Source organism: Artemia sp. Qi Xiang Cuo, chromosome 2, assembly GCF_049724085.1.
Source record: "Artemia sp. Qi Xiang Cuo chromosome 2, ASM4972408v1, whole genome shotgun sequence".
Taxonomy (NCBI): Eukaryota; Metazoa; Arthropoda; class Branchiopoda; order Anostraca; family Artemiidae; genus Artemia; species Artemia sp. Qi Xiang Cuo.
The window spans coordinates 23,299,339-23,320,787 of NC_142795.1; the positions used below are offsets into that span (position 1 = coordinate 23,299,339).

Genomic DNA, 21,449 nt, shown 5'->3' on the forward strand with positions numbered 1-21,449 from the left:
TCTAAATGTCCCAAAGTCCCTTATTGCTTCCTTTTAAAACAATTTTCACTTACAACTCTTTCGACACGCCGCGATGAATTGTGTTTTAAATTTGGTGTCGGTATTTTGGAAAATCCGCGGCTTGGTGACATCCACCTCACTGAGTACCTCCCTTCGCGCCAAAGGCTCCTGCAACATGTAGCTCAACCGGTACCATAAATTCAGCCAGTACCAGCAAGGCATATGCGGTACGCAAGTAGTTTTGTTCCCTCATGCGTTAAGATTTTTAATTCTGCACCCACTCCTCAATAATTGTATATATTTATTTGTTTTAGTTCATTATTCTTTTATTCGCTTGACTCTGTTTAGTTTGAATCTGTGATATTTCGAATCAATGTATAGTTTTGTATGACGATGGCTATGGCTTTAATTTTCATATGTTTTATATGTTTAGTTACAAGAACTAAACATATTTTTAGAACTCATTATTACAACAACTGTCGCTGATCGGCATCAGCGTGTAAGGCATTTGAAATTTTTTTTTTGTTATTTATTATTATTATTATGATAAAATTTATAGCGGATAGCATTTCAGAATTTTTCTCCAGGGAGGGGGCAGAAATAAAAAAAGTTTATATTTTGGCTATTTTTTTTTGTCAGGGTGGAAGAACCACCTCCTGTTGCATTTCATTCCTTGACTTATTCTTAAAATAGAGGAAGAAGTCTAGAGAAGTAAGCGACTCTCAATTAGGAGGAAAATAAAAGTTTCATTCAACATAAAATTGCACGTAGAGATGGAAAAGTCCCCAACTGATATATTTTCAGTTATCTTCCTTCTTCTCTAAAATGATTGTGAAAAAAACGTATTGAAAATATGAACACGTTATACAACCATTAAAAAGTTTGATTGCTTCCAAAACAGTTCGACCAAAATTTTTCCTTCCATGCATGTATGATCCTACATACTCCTTCGAAGAATCTAATACCTCAGCTCAAATCCAATAATTTTAAAGTTGTCACATTACAATACATAATTTTTGAAGGAAATGATGCGAAAACTGAAACAACACTTTCATATTCTTTCGGGAGTGTTTCGAAAGAAATACGATGTTCAGAGTGCAGCTGGAACGTGCTACAGCGACTTTCGGAGTGCTGTTGCAATGGACTTTCCGGAACGTTTCCGAGTTTAAGGACCAGTTTCTGCAATGTTCAGACCTTCAGGACACAGAAAATAATCATTTGCGTCAAAAATTCGATTTTATAACCATGTCTATGAGTACAAAAAGTATAGTATAGTATATTTGACACAAAAGAACCCGCAGGGCCACGGCCACAAAAACAACATATAAATACAATTAACAACATACAAATACCATTAAAGGATTAAATTTGAACTTTTGATTAAACGATATAAGCCAACAAAAATTTGGGCAACTGCACGTCAAAGGACAAGAGGAGCCATACAGATGGCGCTAATCAATCTAATGATTGATGGCGCTCACTTCTTCAGCATATGATATAAAATTAAAATACGATTAAAATGCAATTAAAATCGATTAAAATATCATCAAAATATTTCCAAGAAATGACCCTTGGAGTTACCACGGCTGAGCTCTGTTCATTCACAACAATTATGTAGAAGACGAAATAAATCCTCTATTTTTCCTACTGCAATGGACTACCACTTTACCAAAAGTTGACGAGTGGGAGGTAATGCCATGTTCTGAATACCTCCCATTTCTTACTTAAATGACCTTTGCTGCTAGGCTCTCAGCATACGCCTCAAGTCATTAACTAGAATTTAGGGGGAGCCTCACTCCTAGCGCCCATTTCTAAGCAACGTACCTAGTTCGCACGTATAGAATAACCTGACTTACCTTTGCTTTTACAAGAGGTGTCAAAGGAGTATACCCTGACTCATTTTCCGCGTCTCTTTTCTCTAGCATTACATCCTTGCCAACAAGTTCCTTAAAGTGAGTTGTTAAATGCCGACGAAGCAAGGTCTTGCCGACAGGAATGGATAGGATTGTTGCCAGCAATTCAGCAGTAAATTTCGGTTCGTATGCCATTAGAGCACCATGAACTCCTAATCAAATACATAAAATATTAAAAAGCGATATCTACTAAGCATTTACGCAAGGATCAAAGGGTAACAAATACCGAATGGGAGGAGAGAGAGAGAGAGAGAGAGAGAGAGAGAAAACTGTCGTTGAGAAAAAAAAACTGTCGTTGGGACTGATACTAGCTGAAAGGAAAAAAATTTTGACACTCGCAAATGAAGCTGGAAAATTATTTACCCCCCCCCCCCATTCCTAAAAAGGAGTGCCGCCTGGGGCCTAGAAAAGCAGAAACTACAGGTTTTTAATATAAATATTTAAACTATCTTTATATGCTTTCTTTTTATAATTAATTAAAAAAAAATTTTTTTTTCACAAAATAAGTCTTTCAAAGAAAAGTAAAGAACTCCATTAAACCAAAAATGAGCAAAAATAAAATCAAATAATCTACCAAGCGTGAAAGTACCACAAATTAGTATCGATAAATAAATGAAACCCAAAACCAACAGAAATTACAATAAATAACCGAGTCAAACTCAAAACGAGCAGAAATTAACATGAGTAGGGGCTCAAAACCCCTATGCTTTCCCAAGGCCAGAACATAATTTGCACTTTACTGAAAAAATATATAAATCAAATAATATTAACATTTTGATAACTAAATATCAGTATATGTATATTAAACTGACAATGCACATTCATTTGTATTTTTTCAGTAAAGTGCAAATTATATTCTGGCCTTGGGAAGGCATATGGGTTGATTGGAAATTGAAAGGGCTAGTTCCCTTTTTAATAGTCGAAAGTAATAAGAGGGCAACTAACCCCTCCTCCCACGCCCACCATTTTCCCAAACACATCCACTAAAAATTTTGGGATAGCCATTTTGTTAAACGTAATTAGAAGGTCTAGAGATTATGTCTTTGAGGACGACCCCCCCCCAAAGCCCTCAGGGCAAGGGTTGTAAGTTATGTCTTGGGGGAATAGAAGATATATCTAGAAAGGGTAATCGTATAAACTTCAGATGGGGATCAATGGATTGGTAATCAGAAGTTCTAGTGCCCTTTTTAAGGTTCAGAGTGATCGGAAGGTCGATACCCCCCCCCCCACAAACACCTCGTATTTACTCGAAATGCATGGGATAGACATTTTGTAATGGCCATCTGTTGTCGTAGAAACTTCGAAAAGAGCTCATTCGATTGGAAACTGAAAGGGCTAGTGCCCTTTTTAATAGTCAAAAGTGATTGGAAAACAACTAACCCCCGTCCCACACACACCATTTCCCCAAACATATCCAATCAAAATTTTCAGATAACCATTTTGTTCAACGCAATTGAAAGGTCCAGAAATTATGACTGAAGATGACAACCCCCTCCACCACAGCCCTCGGGGCTGTAGAACGTAACTCAAAACGAGTAAAAATTAACATGAGTAGGGCTGATAACCCCCATGCCTTCTCAAGACCAGAATACAATTTGCTCTTTACTGAAAACAAAATACGTTTGAAAGGCTTTCACTTTTCTTACTTTCATAAATAGAAAATTATCAAAAATTTAAGGAATAAATATCAGTATATGTAAGTTAAACTGACAATCCACGGTCATTTCTTTTTTTTCAGCAAAGTGCAAATCGTGTTCTCGTCTTGAGAAGGCATGGGGGTTAATCAGCCCTACTGATGTTAATTTTTGATTGTTTTGAGCTTGACTCGGCTATTTATTGTAATTTCTGTTCGTTTTGAGTTTCATTAATTTATTGATAGTGATTTGTGGTAGAAGATTATTTGACTTTATTTTTGCTCATTCTTGGCTTAATGGAGCTCTTTACTTTTTCTTTAAAAAACTTGTTTTGTGGAAATTTTTTTTAAAATTAATTTCTAAATAAAAATCAGCTATGTTCTTTTCTAAATTTTACCGGTGAAAATTTCTCCAATTGAAAATATTTTCTGAATCTGAGTTTTATCAAAATATATAACGTAGGATATTGTGAATATCAAAATGTGTTAATACATACTGCCAAAAAATTCATTATGTTTTCACGTCCAAGAATCTTACATTTAACATTTTGACCAACTTTTAACTTCAGCAAGAAATGCAAATATTAAGCTTTATAAAATACTAAAGAGATCTAATTACAACTGCTGTTGAAAAAAAACGAAAACAATACAAACAAAGAAAAATGAGGATTAAAAGCGAAAAGAAAAATAATCAGAGGAGTTAAAAAGAAAAATCCGCAGTAAAATAATAATAAAAAATCGGCGCTAAGCAATATTTCCTTATCTATAACTGTAGCTTATTCTTTTTTTACATTTTAGTCAAAAAGTGTTCCAGTTACAAAATCAAAACATTTAGACTAAATTAATATTCAGTTTTTCTACCAACTTTATTTAAAGTTTGACCGGATCCTTTTTTCCACAATATTTTACAATAAATCCTATGGTTCTTCGACGATACGCCGTAGAACTTCTCGCTCTAGCATAAGTTAAAACTCAAAATTAAGTTACGTTTCAAAGCAAATTTTGTTCGTAAAGTACTCATTATCAAGTAGACTCGAACTCTACATAGGACTTTGCATAACATAAGTTTATGTTATGTTATGGAGTAGTCAATATAGTAGTAACAAAATACATTTCGGGATGAGTAATTGAGAAATTGAAAATAAATAAATAAACTTTTCCTAGAATGCCTTTCACAATTGGTCAGAGTTCGAATCTCCATACCCAAGCCCCATTTTTTCCCTCTCCCCCCCAAAAAAAAACAAATACCTGGCTTGAATCCGTGACTTTGATATAGGGAGTATACTGCTTTGCAACCTGAGCTAGCCGTTCATGTTATTTGGTTTTACACCTTCAGAGTATTAATTCATAAAACTAAGCAGTTTTCTTTCAATGGGTTTGTCTAGAATTACATTTACCAAATACATAAAGTAAGATTGGCCTCAAGGGTTGTCACTCCTTAAGAAAGAAGGCCTTGTATATGGCAGGTTTGGACCCCACTCCCCATTTTCCCGTCTCCTCAAAATCAGAAATTAACTAGAATAGGTGGGTGCAAATCTGGCACAATGAACAAATGTTGGTACCGTGACAACAAAACGAACATGTTTGCACATATTCAAAGCTCTTGGGCAAAAACAATGAACTGGATAAAATCGAACGGCACAACCGATGTCGTCCAATAAAGCAATAGATACCATAACACAAGGACACCAACCGCTGAAAATCATATAATAAAGGGTAAGTTCCAGAAGTAAATGATCAATAATGGTAACAATTTGTTATTACCTTCAGCCTAAACTGATTCATAGCAACAAAGTCGACTTTTTATTTGATGACAATAGGCAAAACAGGACAGAATTTTAGTTCTCATTCTACTTTTTATTGATCCCTGAGCTCAATAATCAGGGAATGCAAAACTTACTAATGAGAAAATACGAGTATCATCACACTGCTCCCCCTAAAAAACGTTGTTTCTACATTCACAGTCTTGATGAAAACAGTTTGCCCGTCGTAACTACAGGTAAAAAAAAATCCCTCTTCAGGTCAGCCCTATCAGTTTTATTGTTTTAGTAGTTGAGTATTAGCTCGAACATGGGTTTAACATGCATTACTGCAGTATCTGGTGTGCATAATTTTTTTTTCTATAAAACAAAGAAGTGAGATGACATAAAATACAAACATAATATATAGTTTTTAATAGACATTTTGTTAAAATAGAAATGTAGTTGAAACATTTCTAGCAAAAGACCCGTTTTAAACCTTCTCCATGAAAATTTCTCTGATACCCTTTATGTGAAGTCTAATTGTATTTGAACCCTTTAGAGGCCAATTTGACTAAGTCCGATGGCGGGAAAAATTAAAGAGAAAATGTATCCCTAATTTAAATTTTAATGCATTAATACTGTGGCATAGGGAACACATTCAAAGTTATTTTTGAACACATTCAAATTTTTTGTTTTAGGAGGAGGAGGGTGCTTATGCGGTTGAGTGAAGATAATATTGTCCTTCCCAATCCTACTTTAGAATCTTTGATCTTATAATGCTTATCAATAATCTTATTTTCAGGAAAACACAAAATTAACAGTCGGTCAAGTGCTTTTATGATACAAATTCCAGAATGTGAAAATTAGAAACGGCAAGACTGACTTGTGAATTCCAGGGTGGTGAATGTAGTGAACAAGTATCACGGTCATTTTAAAAACGTGACCCCCAAGCATTACTAATTTGGACCAGTGCGCTAGCGCACTGCTAAGCGTATACATGGCAGGTATTAAAAACTGTACCATATGTCTCAATTTTTAGCCAACAGTAGCGTGGAAGGGTCATTCATTTAATTAAAGTAATCGCGTGGCATTACTTTCAAATAATCAGAGGAGATTCAACTGATGTAAAATCATTGGAAGTTAAAGTGGTATTTTATGTCACTAGTCAAATCGTCAATGACTGCCAATGGAAACCCCTCTTCCTCGAGTAAAATCAGAATTCCATGCTACTATTTAACCAAATTTGAGATGAGATGATTCAAATTTAAGACAAATGGCCAAAGTAGCGATACTGGGGTACTACGCAAAGGACATTGGTGGATCTCGTTGGCCACCTTGAATTCATTCATAATTTATTCATCCCTCAGCTCATGACTTATTTTCAAACTCCTGCGCTTCCATGGAGTTGGAATGAAACATACGAAACATCTCCTAAGAAAAAAAAAAACTTTTCCTAAGCATTTTTAAAAATTTATTTATTATTGTTCATTTTTTTAGTCTCTTGCGCATCAGTTCAGAGCCATACCAACAAAAGATAATTCATCAAAATTCCAAAGTGGTTCATTCCCCAATTAGGCTATGTCTATTTGTAGAAATACAAGGAAAACTCTTTTATCACTGAGACACCCGTGCTGTATTTATGGCTAACAGAAATGAATTCATTATTATAAGTTAATTACAGAAAATTCTATCTAATTGCAGAGATAGATATAGACTATCATACCAATGGACGTGAAAACAAAATTAAGAATTGCAAAACTATGGGAAAAAGTGATGAAACAAGGAGGGCTTCAGTTATGGAATTATTTGTTTTGACAACAATGTTCATATGACTGATATTTTTGATACTTCTTTTAATAATTATGCAGTTATTTTATTCTTTTGTGCAATAACTTTTATATTGACACACTTCTATGAAATGTGATATATATATATATATATATATATATATATATATATATATATATATATATATATATATATATATATATATATATATATATATATATATATATATATATATATATATTATGTTTAAGAGGTAATTACTTGGCAAAAAAAAAAAAAAAAAAAAAAAAAAAAAAAAATGTCGTCCTAATCCAGCAATTGAGACAAATGTGCACTTGAACGAGGCTCTCACCTTACACATCCATCCAAGTACCTAGGACCAAACAGTATACCCAAACCATCAACCAAATAGAAAAGTCCAAATCCATGCAAAGTTGTCATCAATAAATGTAAGTCGTTGTAAAATTACCAGCAAAAGCACCTTAAATCTAGCAAAATATGTCCAAGTAAAACCTTCCATTTAGGGCTCATCAGGAGAAATACCACCGGCCTTAACGGGTTTCGAGGCTTTACATTCTTTACCCAGCACGGTGGCGCCTCTACCATAAGTTCTATATGGTAACCCTATGTCAGGTAAAACTTGTGAAATACATGCATACTAGTCAAGCTATTAAAAATTAAATACAAAAAGTGTTTCAATGTTTCCATAGTAAAATCCCAGAGGTCACTGAAAGAGACCATTCTGGAACAAATGAAGACATGTCCAGATGTATCTTTTATTGTTATCTGGAACCAATTACCAATTTAAAGATCCTCAAGCTTGTTTGAAACCCCTAGAAACTCAAACATCCAAAAAAAGAAAATCGCACGAGAAATTATATGAAAAGATCAGTCAGTATTTCTTTATAATTTTTTGTATATTTACTTAATAGTTAATGATACATGAAACTAAATTTTTGTAATTGCCAACTAATTTTTTTGGCTGAAAAACCTCTTAAGATCAGTTTTTTGCTCAGCTTTTTACATCTATTTTTAAAATCTGTGTAATTACTACATATTTTTGCATACCTAAATAATTGGGAATAATAAGCCGAATAAGTAATATTTGAATGTATATTACTTTCAAGATATGGAAAATTAATTACTTCAAAATTATATATATATATATATATATATATATATATATATATATATATATATATATATATATATATATATATATATATATATACAGACGATTTATCATTTGAAAAATACAACCATACATTTAGTATCCAGAATTATTTCGACTCGGCGATTTAGTACCCCCCCCCCCCCCCATCCTCGAATGCGACTTCTGGCTATTTATAAGTTAGAATAACAAATCGATAAAACGATAGAGTGCAATACGAGGAAAAGTTTTAATCACTGAAACTACTCCATGAAGAGCTTCATAGAGCTAATTGTTATTGTAAGCTAATTACAGAAGAGAATACATTACCTTCGATTTCTTTTTACGTGTAATTAAAGTTTATTTAATTACAGAAAGACTGCTAAAGATCTTGCACTAAGTATTCTAAGGTGTTTGGCATGGACTATAAGAGTAAAACCATGAAACTTTCAAGGGGAGGGGCTGGGGACATGTGCGACTATTATAGTTTAGTATTTAACCGGATGGCTTTGAAACTGGGGAGCTTCGGAGGGCTGACAAATTTGTTGAAAATTATTTCCAGGGAAATTGTCTAAGGATATCTTTGGATGCTCCCTTGACTGATGGTATATCAAACTATTAGCTGTATGAAAAATGTGGTTTGATTCCACTTTCTCAGAATCGGAGTTAGTTTTTTTCTAAGGGGGGGGGCAAATGAGACTTTGTCACCTCCTGTCGCACCATCAATACTGCAAATATTACAATTTTTGCCCAAAAATATTGCAATTTAAGCTTGTTTTGCCTTTGGCCAATTGCCTCCTCCCCCTATATTCGACCCTGCACTTTCTAGGGATATAATGAAAGAAATATTAAAATGGCTGGGCCAGGTTTTCCGGATGAAGGATGACAGATTGTGAAAGATTGTGCTTTTTAGCATTTTGGATACCCATCTGCGGTCAAGTGAAACCAGGTGGTTCCCGAAAGGGATGGTATGAGGTCATAAAAAGGATTTAAAGGAAACTAGAACTTAACGGGGAGGGATAAACAGTGGAACTTCGAATAAATTGAAGTGGGAGAGAAACGTGCACGGCTGTGCTGGTCTCAGGCAGCTTGGTTATTAGTAGTACTGGAATTAAAATGGATTATAACTAATTTCCTCTTTTTATACATTTTGAAATATCTTTTTGGGGGCAAGGGCGAGTTCCCTGAAAAACCCGTGGTTGTTTATTTTTATTGATGATTAGTTTTTAGTTAGTAATTAATTATTTCATTTAATGAATGTGTAAATACTATGTAAAGAGAGTACAACGAGTTCAACAAATACTATTTACTTATCTCAATAGCGATTATTCATTTCCAACAGTCTTTCATATCTATTATTTGCTATTCATATTTTTTTTTTGAATAGCCGGCTATGGTAACTTTGAGAGGGACAAATAAAATGGACATTCATTACTTTAGTTTCCAGCTCCCATAGTAGTGTCGATGTTACGCAACGCCACAACCTCCCGAAATTGAAATCTTAGAACGTGACACCAGAATTAGGCCTTTCATAACCAATTTAATAAAGGCAAGAAAGGCTCATCTTTCAAATCTCTATTCAAGGACCCTGTAATTTCAATCTCCCCTGTACAAGGTTTCTGAGATTGATTCAGTTATGAAATAAGCGGGGGAACGCGTATATATAATTAGTTTGTGGGAGATTTCCAAGGAAAAGCACAGGGAAGACACATATTGAGCTAATTCCAATGTTTAAAATACAGTAAAAACGCTCCTAGATTATTAAATTGCCACCTGAATTAACAATGCTTCAATTTATAAATTTTCATATAAAAATAAATAGACCTAATTCTCTTCAACCGACCCAAACTTTACAATACAACGTTTACATTTTCAGTATCCTTAGAATTCTGTATTGTTTTCTCTCTTTGTGTTATTTTATATTTTTTTTGTAACCATAGCCCATGTGGCTCTAAAACATTAAAAATCTCTCTATCTATTATTATTTTGAGTGTGAATATTCTGTGTTTTTTTGTTCTTTCACCATTATGGTATTATGTGGCTTATTATGTTTATTTGGTTTTTGCTGTTTAATTATTATGTTATCATATTGTTCTTGTTAGGTATGTTTTTATTTTGTCCATAAGTATTTTTTTCTTTTTTTGCCATACCCCTAAAAGGTTTTTATAGCAATGCATAGCTGTCTATCTATTGACACCAATTATTAATTTTAGAATTTAGTAAAAACCTAATATGAAAAACGAATTTGTAAACAAACTCTATTTTAAAATGTACTAAAGGTATGAAATCCTTTTTTGGGGTGTTTGAAGGGCTAATAACCCCCCTCCCTTTCCCATCATTTCCCCAAACACATCCAATCAAAATTTTGAGATAGCCACTTTGTTCAACGTAATTGAAAGGACCGGAAATTATGTCTTTGAGGATGACAACCCTCCCCCACAGCCCTCACGGTAAGGTAAGTTATGCCCTGGTTGCATATAAGGTATATATATGGAATGGGTGATTCTATAAACTTCGGACGGGGCTCTTTGGATTTGTAATTAGAAGTTCGAGTGTTTTTTTAAGATTCAGAGTGATCAGAGGGTGGAAACCCCCTAAATATTCTAAACATTCTTAGATATCTTTAGAAAAATTAAAAAACAGGTACTGAAACGCATTAACAATGGGTGGAGTAGGAAGGTATATTTTAGCCCTTCGGAATGGTGTAACAGCAGATTGTGGCCTAACGCTAAGAACAGATGGGAATTATAATTTGGATGTCATCAGCTTAAATCTTGCATGATTTGAAAGGGGATTTAATAATTGGTTGACAGCTTGTTTGTGAGACTTAATTATGTTTCGTCTCTTCTTTTAATAATTTCGAGAATTTCTCCATTTGGGTTTCACTTAAATGAAAACCTGACGTTGGGTATGCAACAGCAACTTGTGAAGGAATATATTTCGTGTGATTTTTTAGTATTTATAAACATTCAGCAAAAACCTGACTTAGTTTTTGATTGACCAGAAAGACGTATTTGGACTAAAGATCGGGATGTGTGCCCCTATAAGTTGTGCCGTAGATAGGAATTTGGCACGTAATATATGTGCCAAATAATAATATTTGACAAGACAGGGCGAGAGTAAGGTTCTCGTAACTATCTTGACTCACTTACTTTGTTTGGGACCCCCCCCCCCTCAAGAACATTTTTCATAAAAAATACTTAGTATAATTTATCATTTTATTTTATTAGCGCTTACAGTGATTTTCAGAGTTATTAGTTTCTTCTTGAAGATGACAGGTGATTTATCCAAAATTTGGAATCCGTGGAAAGGCCGGTCTTTCTAGACCAATTGATCAAACAGTCCGTGGTAAAGAACTATAAGTAAGGAGCGACTCGGCTCAATAGTAACAGAAACTCTAAAAACTGAGTATTGGTAGCAGTAGATAAATCACGAAATCAGCTTATTATGCTGATTCCAAATATATTTGATTAATCAAGTTAAGACCCATCAAAATTAACGAGCCAAAGAATATTTGCCTGATTAAAATTTAAGTAATTTTAATGAAAATCCCGTCATCAGATTCAGCGTACCAGAAAACCCTACTGTAGAAGTTTCAAGCTCCTATCTGGAAAAATGTGGAATTTTGCTATTTTTGCCAGAAGACAGATCAAGGATGCACGTTTATTTGTATTTTTGTTGTATTTTTTCTCAGGGGTGATCGTATTGAAATAATGGTCCTAGAAGATCGACAGAGGTTGCATTCGAACGGAAATTAGATGTTCAACTGCCCTTTTTAAGTGACCAAAAAGATTGGAGGGCAACTGGGCCCCCTCTTTCGCCCATTTCCCCCTAAGTTATCTGATCAAAGTTTTGAGACAGCCATTTTGTTCAGTATAGTTGTAAGATCAAATAACTATGTCTTTAGGTGTAAAACGACCCCCCCACCCGTCCTTGAAGAGAGGCATGTATGTTATGAAATTTGCCCATTGTTAACGTACAGTATTTGTTATTGGAAGTATACAGAAATTTTTCTGGGGAGGGGTTGTGATTGGGATGAATTTCTATAGGAAGAATCTTCCTTGGACAGGGACATTTTTTTTTGGGGCGGGGGGATGAATTTCCGGGATAATGTCACGCTGGGGGAATTTGACAGAATTACTATGCGAAATTCTTTTTAACTGTCTTAATTCTCTATGCCAAACTTTTCATGTGGAGATGTTCCGGGGAAATTATCCAGGGCTATTTTTTACGTGTTTCGATTTCCGGGAAATAATTTCCACGGAAGAGCGCATTTCTAGAGTGATCAAGAAACCGATTAGAGATTAAAGTCTTATTCAAATGAAAGAATTCTTAGGAAATTTTTTAGACTGAATCGTCATCAAGCAATTTTACAGGGAGATGGGGATTTTCAGCGAGGGTGGAACTGTCTAGAAGGAATTTGACGGGGGAGGGTGCGCGTTACGTTGGATGAAATTTTCACGGAGGAGTTTTCCGTGCTGGGGAGGGGTATATTTAATAGAGGGTGAGCCAGATTTACTGGCATTATTTGACAAACAAACAGAAATTATTCTATACATTTGTCCCCTCCTTAATGCCTTGCTCTTTACACTACAGCTTCACTGTTTGTCCCAATTTTTAAGAGCAGCTACTGAAACAGGGGTGCCGTTTAATTAGAACAGGAAGCTTTATTAAAAAGTGCTAACTGCTTTAGCGTAAAGAGCAAGGTATTGAGGAGGGGGCAATCCTTCATATACGGAATAAACCTGCCAAAATTAATGTGCAAATTTCGTTTTATTTATCATGTACGGTGAGCCAAATTAAATTAAAAAACAGTTTTTTTTTAACTGAAAGTACGAAGCGACAATAAAACGTAAAACAAACGGAAATTATTCCGCATATGAAAGGGGCTGTCCCCTCCTCAGCGCCTCGCTCTTTACGCTAAATTTTTATTGTTTTAATAAGTATATTTGTGACAAAGAGTCAAACTTTAGCGTAAAGAGTGGGACGTTGAGGAGGGGACCGCCCCTTTCATATATAGAATAATTTCTGTTCGTTTTAAGTTTTAATGTCGCTCCTTACTTTCCGTAAAAAAAAAAAAAAAATTTACTAAACAGGATTTGGAAAACCGACTCTTACTTATGTTTGTGTTGTATGATTGAAACTGGCAACCATGTTGTCATTGATTACCCTGTATAGTGTAGAAAATGTATCGAGAGGGAGTTTGAATAGAGAAAATATAGAATAAGTCAATCGTTTGGTTTAGCTTATACTATTTGGGATAAGAGAGCTAGAGTGATATTGAATAGATTTTACGTTCGAATCAAGCAGAGCCGTCCCTAGGGTTGGTAGTGCACGTGGAAAAATTGATTACAGCACCCCTCCCAACTTAAATATAAGAAAAAAGTCGAATCAAAGTGGTCAACACCCCAGCCACGGCGCCTGGGGCAACTGCCCTGGGCGACCCTAGGAACGGCTATGGAACCAAGTTAGTGTTGGTTTAATTTTTTTTTAAGTACCAAGGATAAAAAACAATTTTGTTGCCCCTTGCACCCACCATAAGTCTATTAAATTAAAGGAAACCGGGATTTTATAGGATTTTTCTCTAAGGTGATTTCAGAATCACGATGTTTTTATGTCACTCCCACACTTTTTTTTCTGTGTTGCCAGGTTGAAACGTAAAAAAAAAAATATGCCAAACTAATTAGTCAAATTTGATAACGCTTTTAGTCCGTGAAAATTCAAACATTAACAATCTATTGATTCCCAAAAATAACTATACTTTTGAAGAAACTAAATTCAGAAAATTGGATTTTTCAGAGAAAACTGAACTGAGCGTGCGGTTTTCCTCGTTCTCACCAGAAGTGTTGTTTTTTTAGTCGAAAAAGTCTCCTAGACTTAGATTACGCTGATGATTTAAGCATCTTAGAGGAAAGTGTGAGCAATATGAATGAACTTTTAGAGGTTTTGCGAGTTCAGGGTGCTAGAATAGGTTTGAAAATTAATATTAAGAAGACTAAGTCACTAAGGCTAGGAATAAGTGAAGATGAAAAGGTGACGTTGGGTAATAAAAAGATTAACCAAGTGGGCAGCTTCACTTACCTTGGTAGCATTATTAGTAAAGATGGTGAGAGCAGTGAGGATGTTAAAAGTAGAATAGCCAAGGCTCAGGGTGTTTTTTCACAATTAGAGAAATTGCTTAAGGACTGTTCTGGGTACCCAGCTGACTGACCGTATTTCAAACAATAGGCTATACAAAAAATATGGTTCAATACTGCCCTCTAGGGCTATAATGAAAGAAAGGTTGAGATGGCTAGCGCACGTTGTGCGGATGAAGGATGCCAGATTGCCGAAGATTGTTCTTTTCGGCCAACCGTCTAGGGCTAAACGGAAAGCAGGTCGTCCTCGTCTGGGGTGGGAAGACGTCATAAAAAAAGATTTAAAGGAAAAGAAAACTTCGTGGGAGGGTGTAAAAAGGGAGGCTTTGAATAGATTGGGATGGAGGAGGAGCGTGCGTAGCTTTGTCAGCCTCAGGCGGCTTGGTGCTGCGGTGAGTTGTTAGTAGTAGTTTAGTAGTATAAGAGCCCACCGGAGAATACCAAGTCTTATTTTAGATTTGCAGTAACACGCATCTGTTGTTTTTTTTTAACTTAAAAACTTTAAAGATAGCATCAGTGATAGGAGAAGCCTAAGAAATTATACAGTACCAATAAACAGGCTGTTAAGTCAATTGGAAAAAATGCTGGAATAATCTTTTTTTCTAAAATGGTTTTCATCGTAATTTTCAGACAGCTGTTCTACTCCTCAGAACACAAACATCTTCAAAAGCTCCCCTTCTTGAAAAAAAAAAACATTTTAGATTAAAAAACTGACAATAAGATGGACAGATAAACGAAGGGGAGAATTGACAGATTGGCAGATGTCAAACAAAACGGGACACTTGTCTCAGAACTTTAAATCAGCTACTAAAAATACTCCGAACTGTGACAAAGTCAAACAGGCGACGGGAAGGGGTAGGCCACTTTCTATCGCAAAAGCGCAACGACTTTAAACTTACAAACGTATTTTCCTGTGTACCAAACTCTACTGAGCGCCTTACATCTAGACCTCTCATTCATTTTCTGTATCTCCAAATTCTCGACGAACATGAACTGACTTAGCGCATAAACCCTTGAACAAATTTAAAATGACTCTAGATCTATGGTTCCTATAGAGATCGGGATCACCCTGTCAGTCTCCATCGATACATTATAGAAGTCAAAGTTTAAGCTTATTGGTACATATCACTTTAGCCTGTATTTTCATTTGTTTTGCTAAGCCTATAATCTAGACTGCAAGTAATAAGAAGGTGATAGGCTGAAAAATGTATAAGCCTTTGATACAGATGGACAAATTCGACCCCAAAATCTAGACCTCCAGAACAAAGACCCAATGAAGTGCTGCAGCAACTCTGATCCATGGGTCACAGATGAAGAGCAAGACAAGACTTTCAGATTGACCTGAAGCTTCTCAATGCCGAAACAATGTCATAGCTCCCGATCCCTACCAAATTGAATAGACATCCAATAAGCATCTATTTTGGATGCTGGTAACAGGTATGTAGCTCTTCCATCGCAAAGACCTGGTCGACCGCTGACACCTGAGACTATGACTGCAGCTATTGGTCAGGTTTTCTTGAATGAATTCCACCAAGCTACCTAGTATTTAAGCTGATGAACATATTTTTATACCTCTCCCTCTCCACAGAGGTCGGATCTGATGTGTACTATAAGGAGTCACAGCTATACGCTAAGCTCCTAACTCTCATCAAGTTTCGTTGGGACCCGGCACCCCTTTTGGTAGACGTACTTATGACAAAAATTCACACCTGTTACTTCTGACTAAGTCAGATTGATTCTCAACAGCTCTTTTTTGTATATACCCTTGTGACTAGAATTGAAGCACTTCTCAGATAGCTCCAAAAAACAAAACTAGGAAATATGCTGCAATCTCCAATCACGTTTGGTTGAGATTTAACAAATAATTGTGGGTGGATGCCCTTCTCCATGGAGAGGTAGGATGATCCTTGGATCCAGAAGAGGCACAGGTTGGAAATATGATTTCACTTTCCGCACTATTGATTCGAAATCCGAGAAACCATTGTGGTATATGGAAAAGGAAGAACTAGGACACTTAGCCTAGATTTACGATCCACCAACTTTGTTGAAATCTGACAACCCATTCTGGCAGATTACCTGATTACAAGAAATTATGGAGGAGCCCCTTCAAATGCAGAGAGATCAGATTGATACCACCAGTCAAAAAGCACAATTATGACAAATGTTCTTGCTTCCCAATAAGTTTGGTTGGGATCTGGCGCACCGTTCTAGTAGACATTCTAAAGACAACAATTTAGGGGCCCTCATTTTGCATACATTTCTATGAATCGTATAGTTAAGCATATAATATTAACACGTTCTTAAGCATATTATTAAAGAAACATTTTATGAGGCCGTGGTTAGCGCGTTAGACTTGAAATCCTTTGTCCGTGAGAACGAAGGTTCGGTTCCTGGTGCCTCTGGTTATTTGATTTGGAACAGGGGTCAGTGCTGTGACTCTGTAAGTTCAGCCATAGTCGACCCAGCTCTAAATGGATACCTAGAGATATCTGGGGAAGGTAAACAGGAAGGGTGTCCGATAAGCAAAGAATGGCTGGCCCCCAGCCTCCCATTATATTTCTTGGCTGAAGGACGATGAAATATAGATCAGCACCGTCGGTAGTGACTATAAAGTCCAGTACCCTATTCTTTATCTTACAGTAACGAGTAAAAAAGAGTCCTTCAGCTGCCGAAAGTCCTGCTTACTTGACATTGAACGAATTTAACAAAAGAGAATAAAATATACAGAAAACGATCTATCTCAAGAAAAATAACCTGCAATTTCTTTTTGAAAATTCAAATATAATCTAAATATGGTTCACTTCCTGCAAAAATGGGATTTTCTTTTTTGACATAAAAATATTTGGTAGTGGTGCGTAATATGGTCACTTCTAAAAAGTCAAGTTTGGTTAATGCTAATGAAATAAAATAGGATGAATATATAATAGTTTAGAAACAAATTTGGGCTATATATTTCCACATTAGGGGGGGGGGGGGTAAAGCATAGCATATATTAAATACGTAACCTAATCTAACCTAGGTACCCCCCTAAACCCAAAAAACGACAGTTTAAATATCGTAAACGCAATGATAACTACTCTTTGCATTCCATTTCTCAATAGCGGTCTCTTGAAAATGACCAGTCTGGCGGGTTTCGTCTCTCATTAGTATATAAAAGTGAACATATAACGCATCAGTACCAAATATTTTTTTTAGGACTTTATAATAACGTCAGAGAAATAAAACAAAGCATTATTTCAAAACTTTCTTTTAACCCATAATGTTTCCATTCATTTTTTTATGTGCTACTTGTCAAAATTCAAGCTTAATTTATTTTTCAAAAACAAAAAACATAAAAATTTACAATAGGAGAGACACAACAAAACAATTAAGTAAGCTCTAAGAGATGTCTTAGAATCCCATGAAAGGATCTTTATCTGTCTCCTAGCATGAATAATTTAGTTGGTAGCCCTAAGAGATAAAGTGAGTCACATAAATATATTAGGCCTATTAGCCTAACTCTTACTTTTACATTTCTAAGAAGCCCAATATTTCCATAATTTATGCACTAAGAAATTAATTTACAGAAAATCTCAAAGGGCAAAGTGGGCAAAAGGGCAAAGATAAAAAAAAAAACATAAGAAATAACCGTCGTATATACGTTGTATATATGGGGAAATGAGACCATACCAGTTAACATCTATAAAATAAACATTTGGTTTGCAATTAGAAGACACGGAAGGATTTGCCACTTTCATTGGAAATTTGTTTTTACATTTGGGCAAGATTGAAGAAGAAAATTTACATCAAGAACTTTGATTGAACTTTGTCAATGAACTGTCTCTGAAAATAATCTAGTGAATAATCCGGAAGTTCATTATTTATTTTGTTGTATATAAATATGCTAGTTTCAATTTTATTATTTTAGTATTTAGTATTACTACTGAAGACGGTCGCTGTATATGTGATCAAAATATCTGGACTTTTGTAACTGTTTTTTCACTGTCTAAATAAATGGATTTATCCCCATTTGAAAGTTTATTTGTTCGAAAAAGAGAGCGAGAGAGAGAGAGAGAGAGAGAGAGAGAGAGAGAGAGAGAGAGAGAGAGAGAGAGAGAGAGAGAGAGAGAGAGAGAGAGAGAGAGAGAGAGAGAGAGAGAGAGAGAGAGTGAGAGACGTGTACCTGATCCTCTTAGATTTGGAGCGTATTCTGAAAGATCAACAGTTCTCAGCCACTCCATGACTCTGTGATTTGTCCATAAGGCTACTTCAGATGTCAAGGACTGGCGATTTGATTCTTCTGGACTAGGCCGTCGAATTAAACAGTCGTGAGAAAAATTGTGATTTCTTAGAACCTACAGGAAATATATTTTTATAATCTAACAAGAATGCACTGAAGTCTTGGCTTATACTGATTTCGGGATTTATCTTTTTTTATTTCTATTCGAATAATATTGTGTCAACTATTTTTGGGTAATTACAAAATATATGGCAATACTACTTATGTAAAAATCGCTAACTTTACAAATTTCTAGTGCGTTCACTTTATAATGTTAGCTCTTTCTAATATCTTTCTGTGTCTTCTCGATTCTATTTCTTTGCCTTTCCATAACTTTCTGAACTTCCTATACCTGACTGTAATGTATATTTATTCTTCTGATATTTTGTTACACTGTCATTTTTCTTATTAAACAAAGAAGGCCGAAAAAGCGCACTTCAGGCCAAAATTTTCTGAGAAATGGATTCCCCTTTATACCTGTGGAAAGATATGAGAAGTTGTATTTGATGGCTATTTAAAAGATAGAAGGAAAATATGTTAAAAAATATATTTTCCAATTGGTTTAGATGGATAATTCAATGCCAAAGTGAGACAACTCCTAAATAGTAAATTTATAACAAAAATAAATACACCTTAACAACTGGATTTGACAACATCCCATATTCCAAAATACTCAATCAAAAAAAGTGTTTCATGGCAGAGTGTGCTGTATATGGCGTATGTTTTCATTTTACGATGTTCGGTACTTTCAAGAATAGACCCCGGCGCCACGACAGCGCATCGACCGAACGCCACCAACAAGAGACCCGGTTGACCGCCACCGAAGTGCCACAATGCCACCGGCGCGCCGCACGCGCGCCCCCACCAGCAGAGGCGGCGGCGTTCGGCTGACTTTGAATTAATTCTGCGGCAATTCTTTATTGCGTCAACCGCAAAGTCGGAGCTTTTCTTTTCTCGTGTGGTTAAGCATTTCGATTTTCCTGATTAGAACAAGGTGGGCTATCCCCAATTTTCCCCCAATTTTCGGGGATTTACCTAAAAGTCTATATGTCACCCCGAAAACAAATTTTGGTTCCCCGGATCTCCGAAAATCATCCAATCACGGTGCCACCCCTAGTGATTTATCAGTAGTGACCATCCCTGTCAAATATTACTTTGTGTACCATAATTCTTCACTACTCTCTTGTTCGTTAATTGTCGTATCTTGTGTTACTTTGCATATAAACCAGGCAGATAAATTAAAATATACGCAATTCTTCATATGCTGACAAAAGTATCACCTTTATAATTAAATAAAAAAAACAAGGTTTTTTTTAACCGAACAGCAATTATTCCGTATATCGAAGGGCTGCCCCCTCCTCAACGCCTCGCTCTTTACGCTAAAGTTTGACTCTTTTTTAACCACTCTACTTTTTAAAACAATTAGCAAAATTAGCGAAAAGAGCGAGGCGTTGAGAAAGAGACAGCCCCTTTCATATACGGAATAATTGCTTTTCGTTTTTTATTTAATTTCTGAACGTTTTTCAAGTAATGCAGGTTCGATTTTGGCTCACCTTCATCAAAAATTAAAACACAATTTGGATACAAGTTATGGCTGATGCATTCAAGATGTGAAGGGTCGCCCCCTCTTCGATACCTTGCTCTTAACGCCTAAGTCGCTGGCGCTTTTAGAAAAGCTTCCTATTCTAGTTAAACTGTCACTGTGTTTCAATTTTATTAAACAGTCAAACGTTAGCTTAAATAAAAAGATTTTGAGGTGGGGGCAACCCTTCATATATGGCATAATTTCTGTTCGTTTTGCAAATAATGCCGGTAAATCAGGCTCATACTCTATGAAATATACCCCTCCCCCTCACGGAAAACTCCTCCGTGGAAATTTCATCCAACGTCAAGTGCACCCCCATGTCAAATTCTCTCCAGGCAGTTCCTTCCTCACTGAGAATCTCCCCTCACTGTAAAATTGCTTGCGGACGATTCGCCCTGAAAAATTCTCCTTAGTATTTTTTCATTGGAATAAGACTTTAATCTCTAATCGGTTTCTCAATCACTCCAGAAATGCCCCCTTCCGTGGAAATTATTTCCCAGAAAACAAAACACGCGGAAAAAAGCCCCCGGATAACCCCCCCCCCCCTCCCGGAACATCTCCATATAAAACATTTGGCAAAGAGAATATAAGACAATTAAAAAGAATTTCGCATAGTAGTTCTGTCAAAACCCCTCAGTATAACATATCCCCAAAAATAATCAATCGTCAGAACTTTCCCTCCCAGAGGAAGATTTTCTCCGTAAAAATCCACCCCAAGCACCCCCCCCCCCAAAAGGTGGTATACTTCCCAATAACAAAAACTATATGTAAACAATGGGCAAAGTTCACAACTTGCAGCCCTTCCCCCAGGGACTGTGGCGGGTCATTTTACACCTAAAGACATAGATATTAGATTTTTCGACTATGCTGAACAAAATGGTTATCTTAAAATTTTGGCCTTGTTACCCTCCAAGTTTTCTGGTCACTTAAAAAGGGCACTAGAACTTTTGTTTTCCGTTCGAATGAGCCCTCTCGCAATATTTTAGGACCACTGGGTCGATACGATCACTCCTGAAAAAAAAACAAAAAAAAAACAAATTCCACATTTTTGCATGAAGGAGCTTTAAATCTATACAATAGGGTTATCTGATACGCTGAATCTGATTGTGTGATTTTCATTAAGATTCTATGAGTTTTAGGGGGTGTTTTTACCCCTTTTTCGAAAATAAGGCAAATATTCTCAGGCTCGTAACTTTTGATGGGTAACACTAAACTAGATGAAATTTATAAATTTAAAATCAGC

General features: G+C 35.8%; 1 protein-coding gene across 1 annotated transcript in view; it reads right to left on the minus strand.

Annotated features, from left to right (window-relative positions):
- Liprin-beta (liprin-beta 1) overlaps window positions 1-21,449 on the minus strand; it is a 622,086-nt gene that overhangs the window by 19,805 nt on the left and 580,832 nt on the right. The window contains exons 7-8 of the mRNA XM_089105990.1: window positions 18,526-18,697; window positions 1,857-2,065 (exon numbers count right to left, since the gene is read on the minus strand). Of these exons, the coding sequence (XP_088962116.1) occupies window positions 1,857-2,065; window positions 18,526-18,697 (381 nt within the window). The remainder of the gene's footprint in view (window positions 1-1,856; window positions 2,066-18,525; window positions 18,698-21,449) is intronic.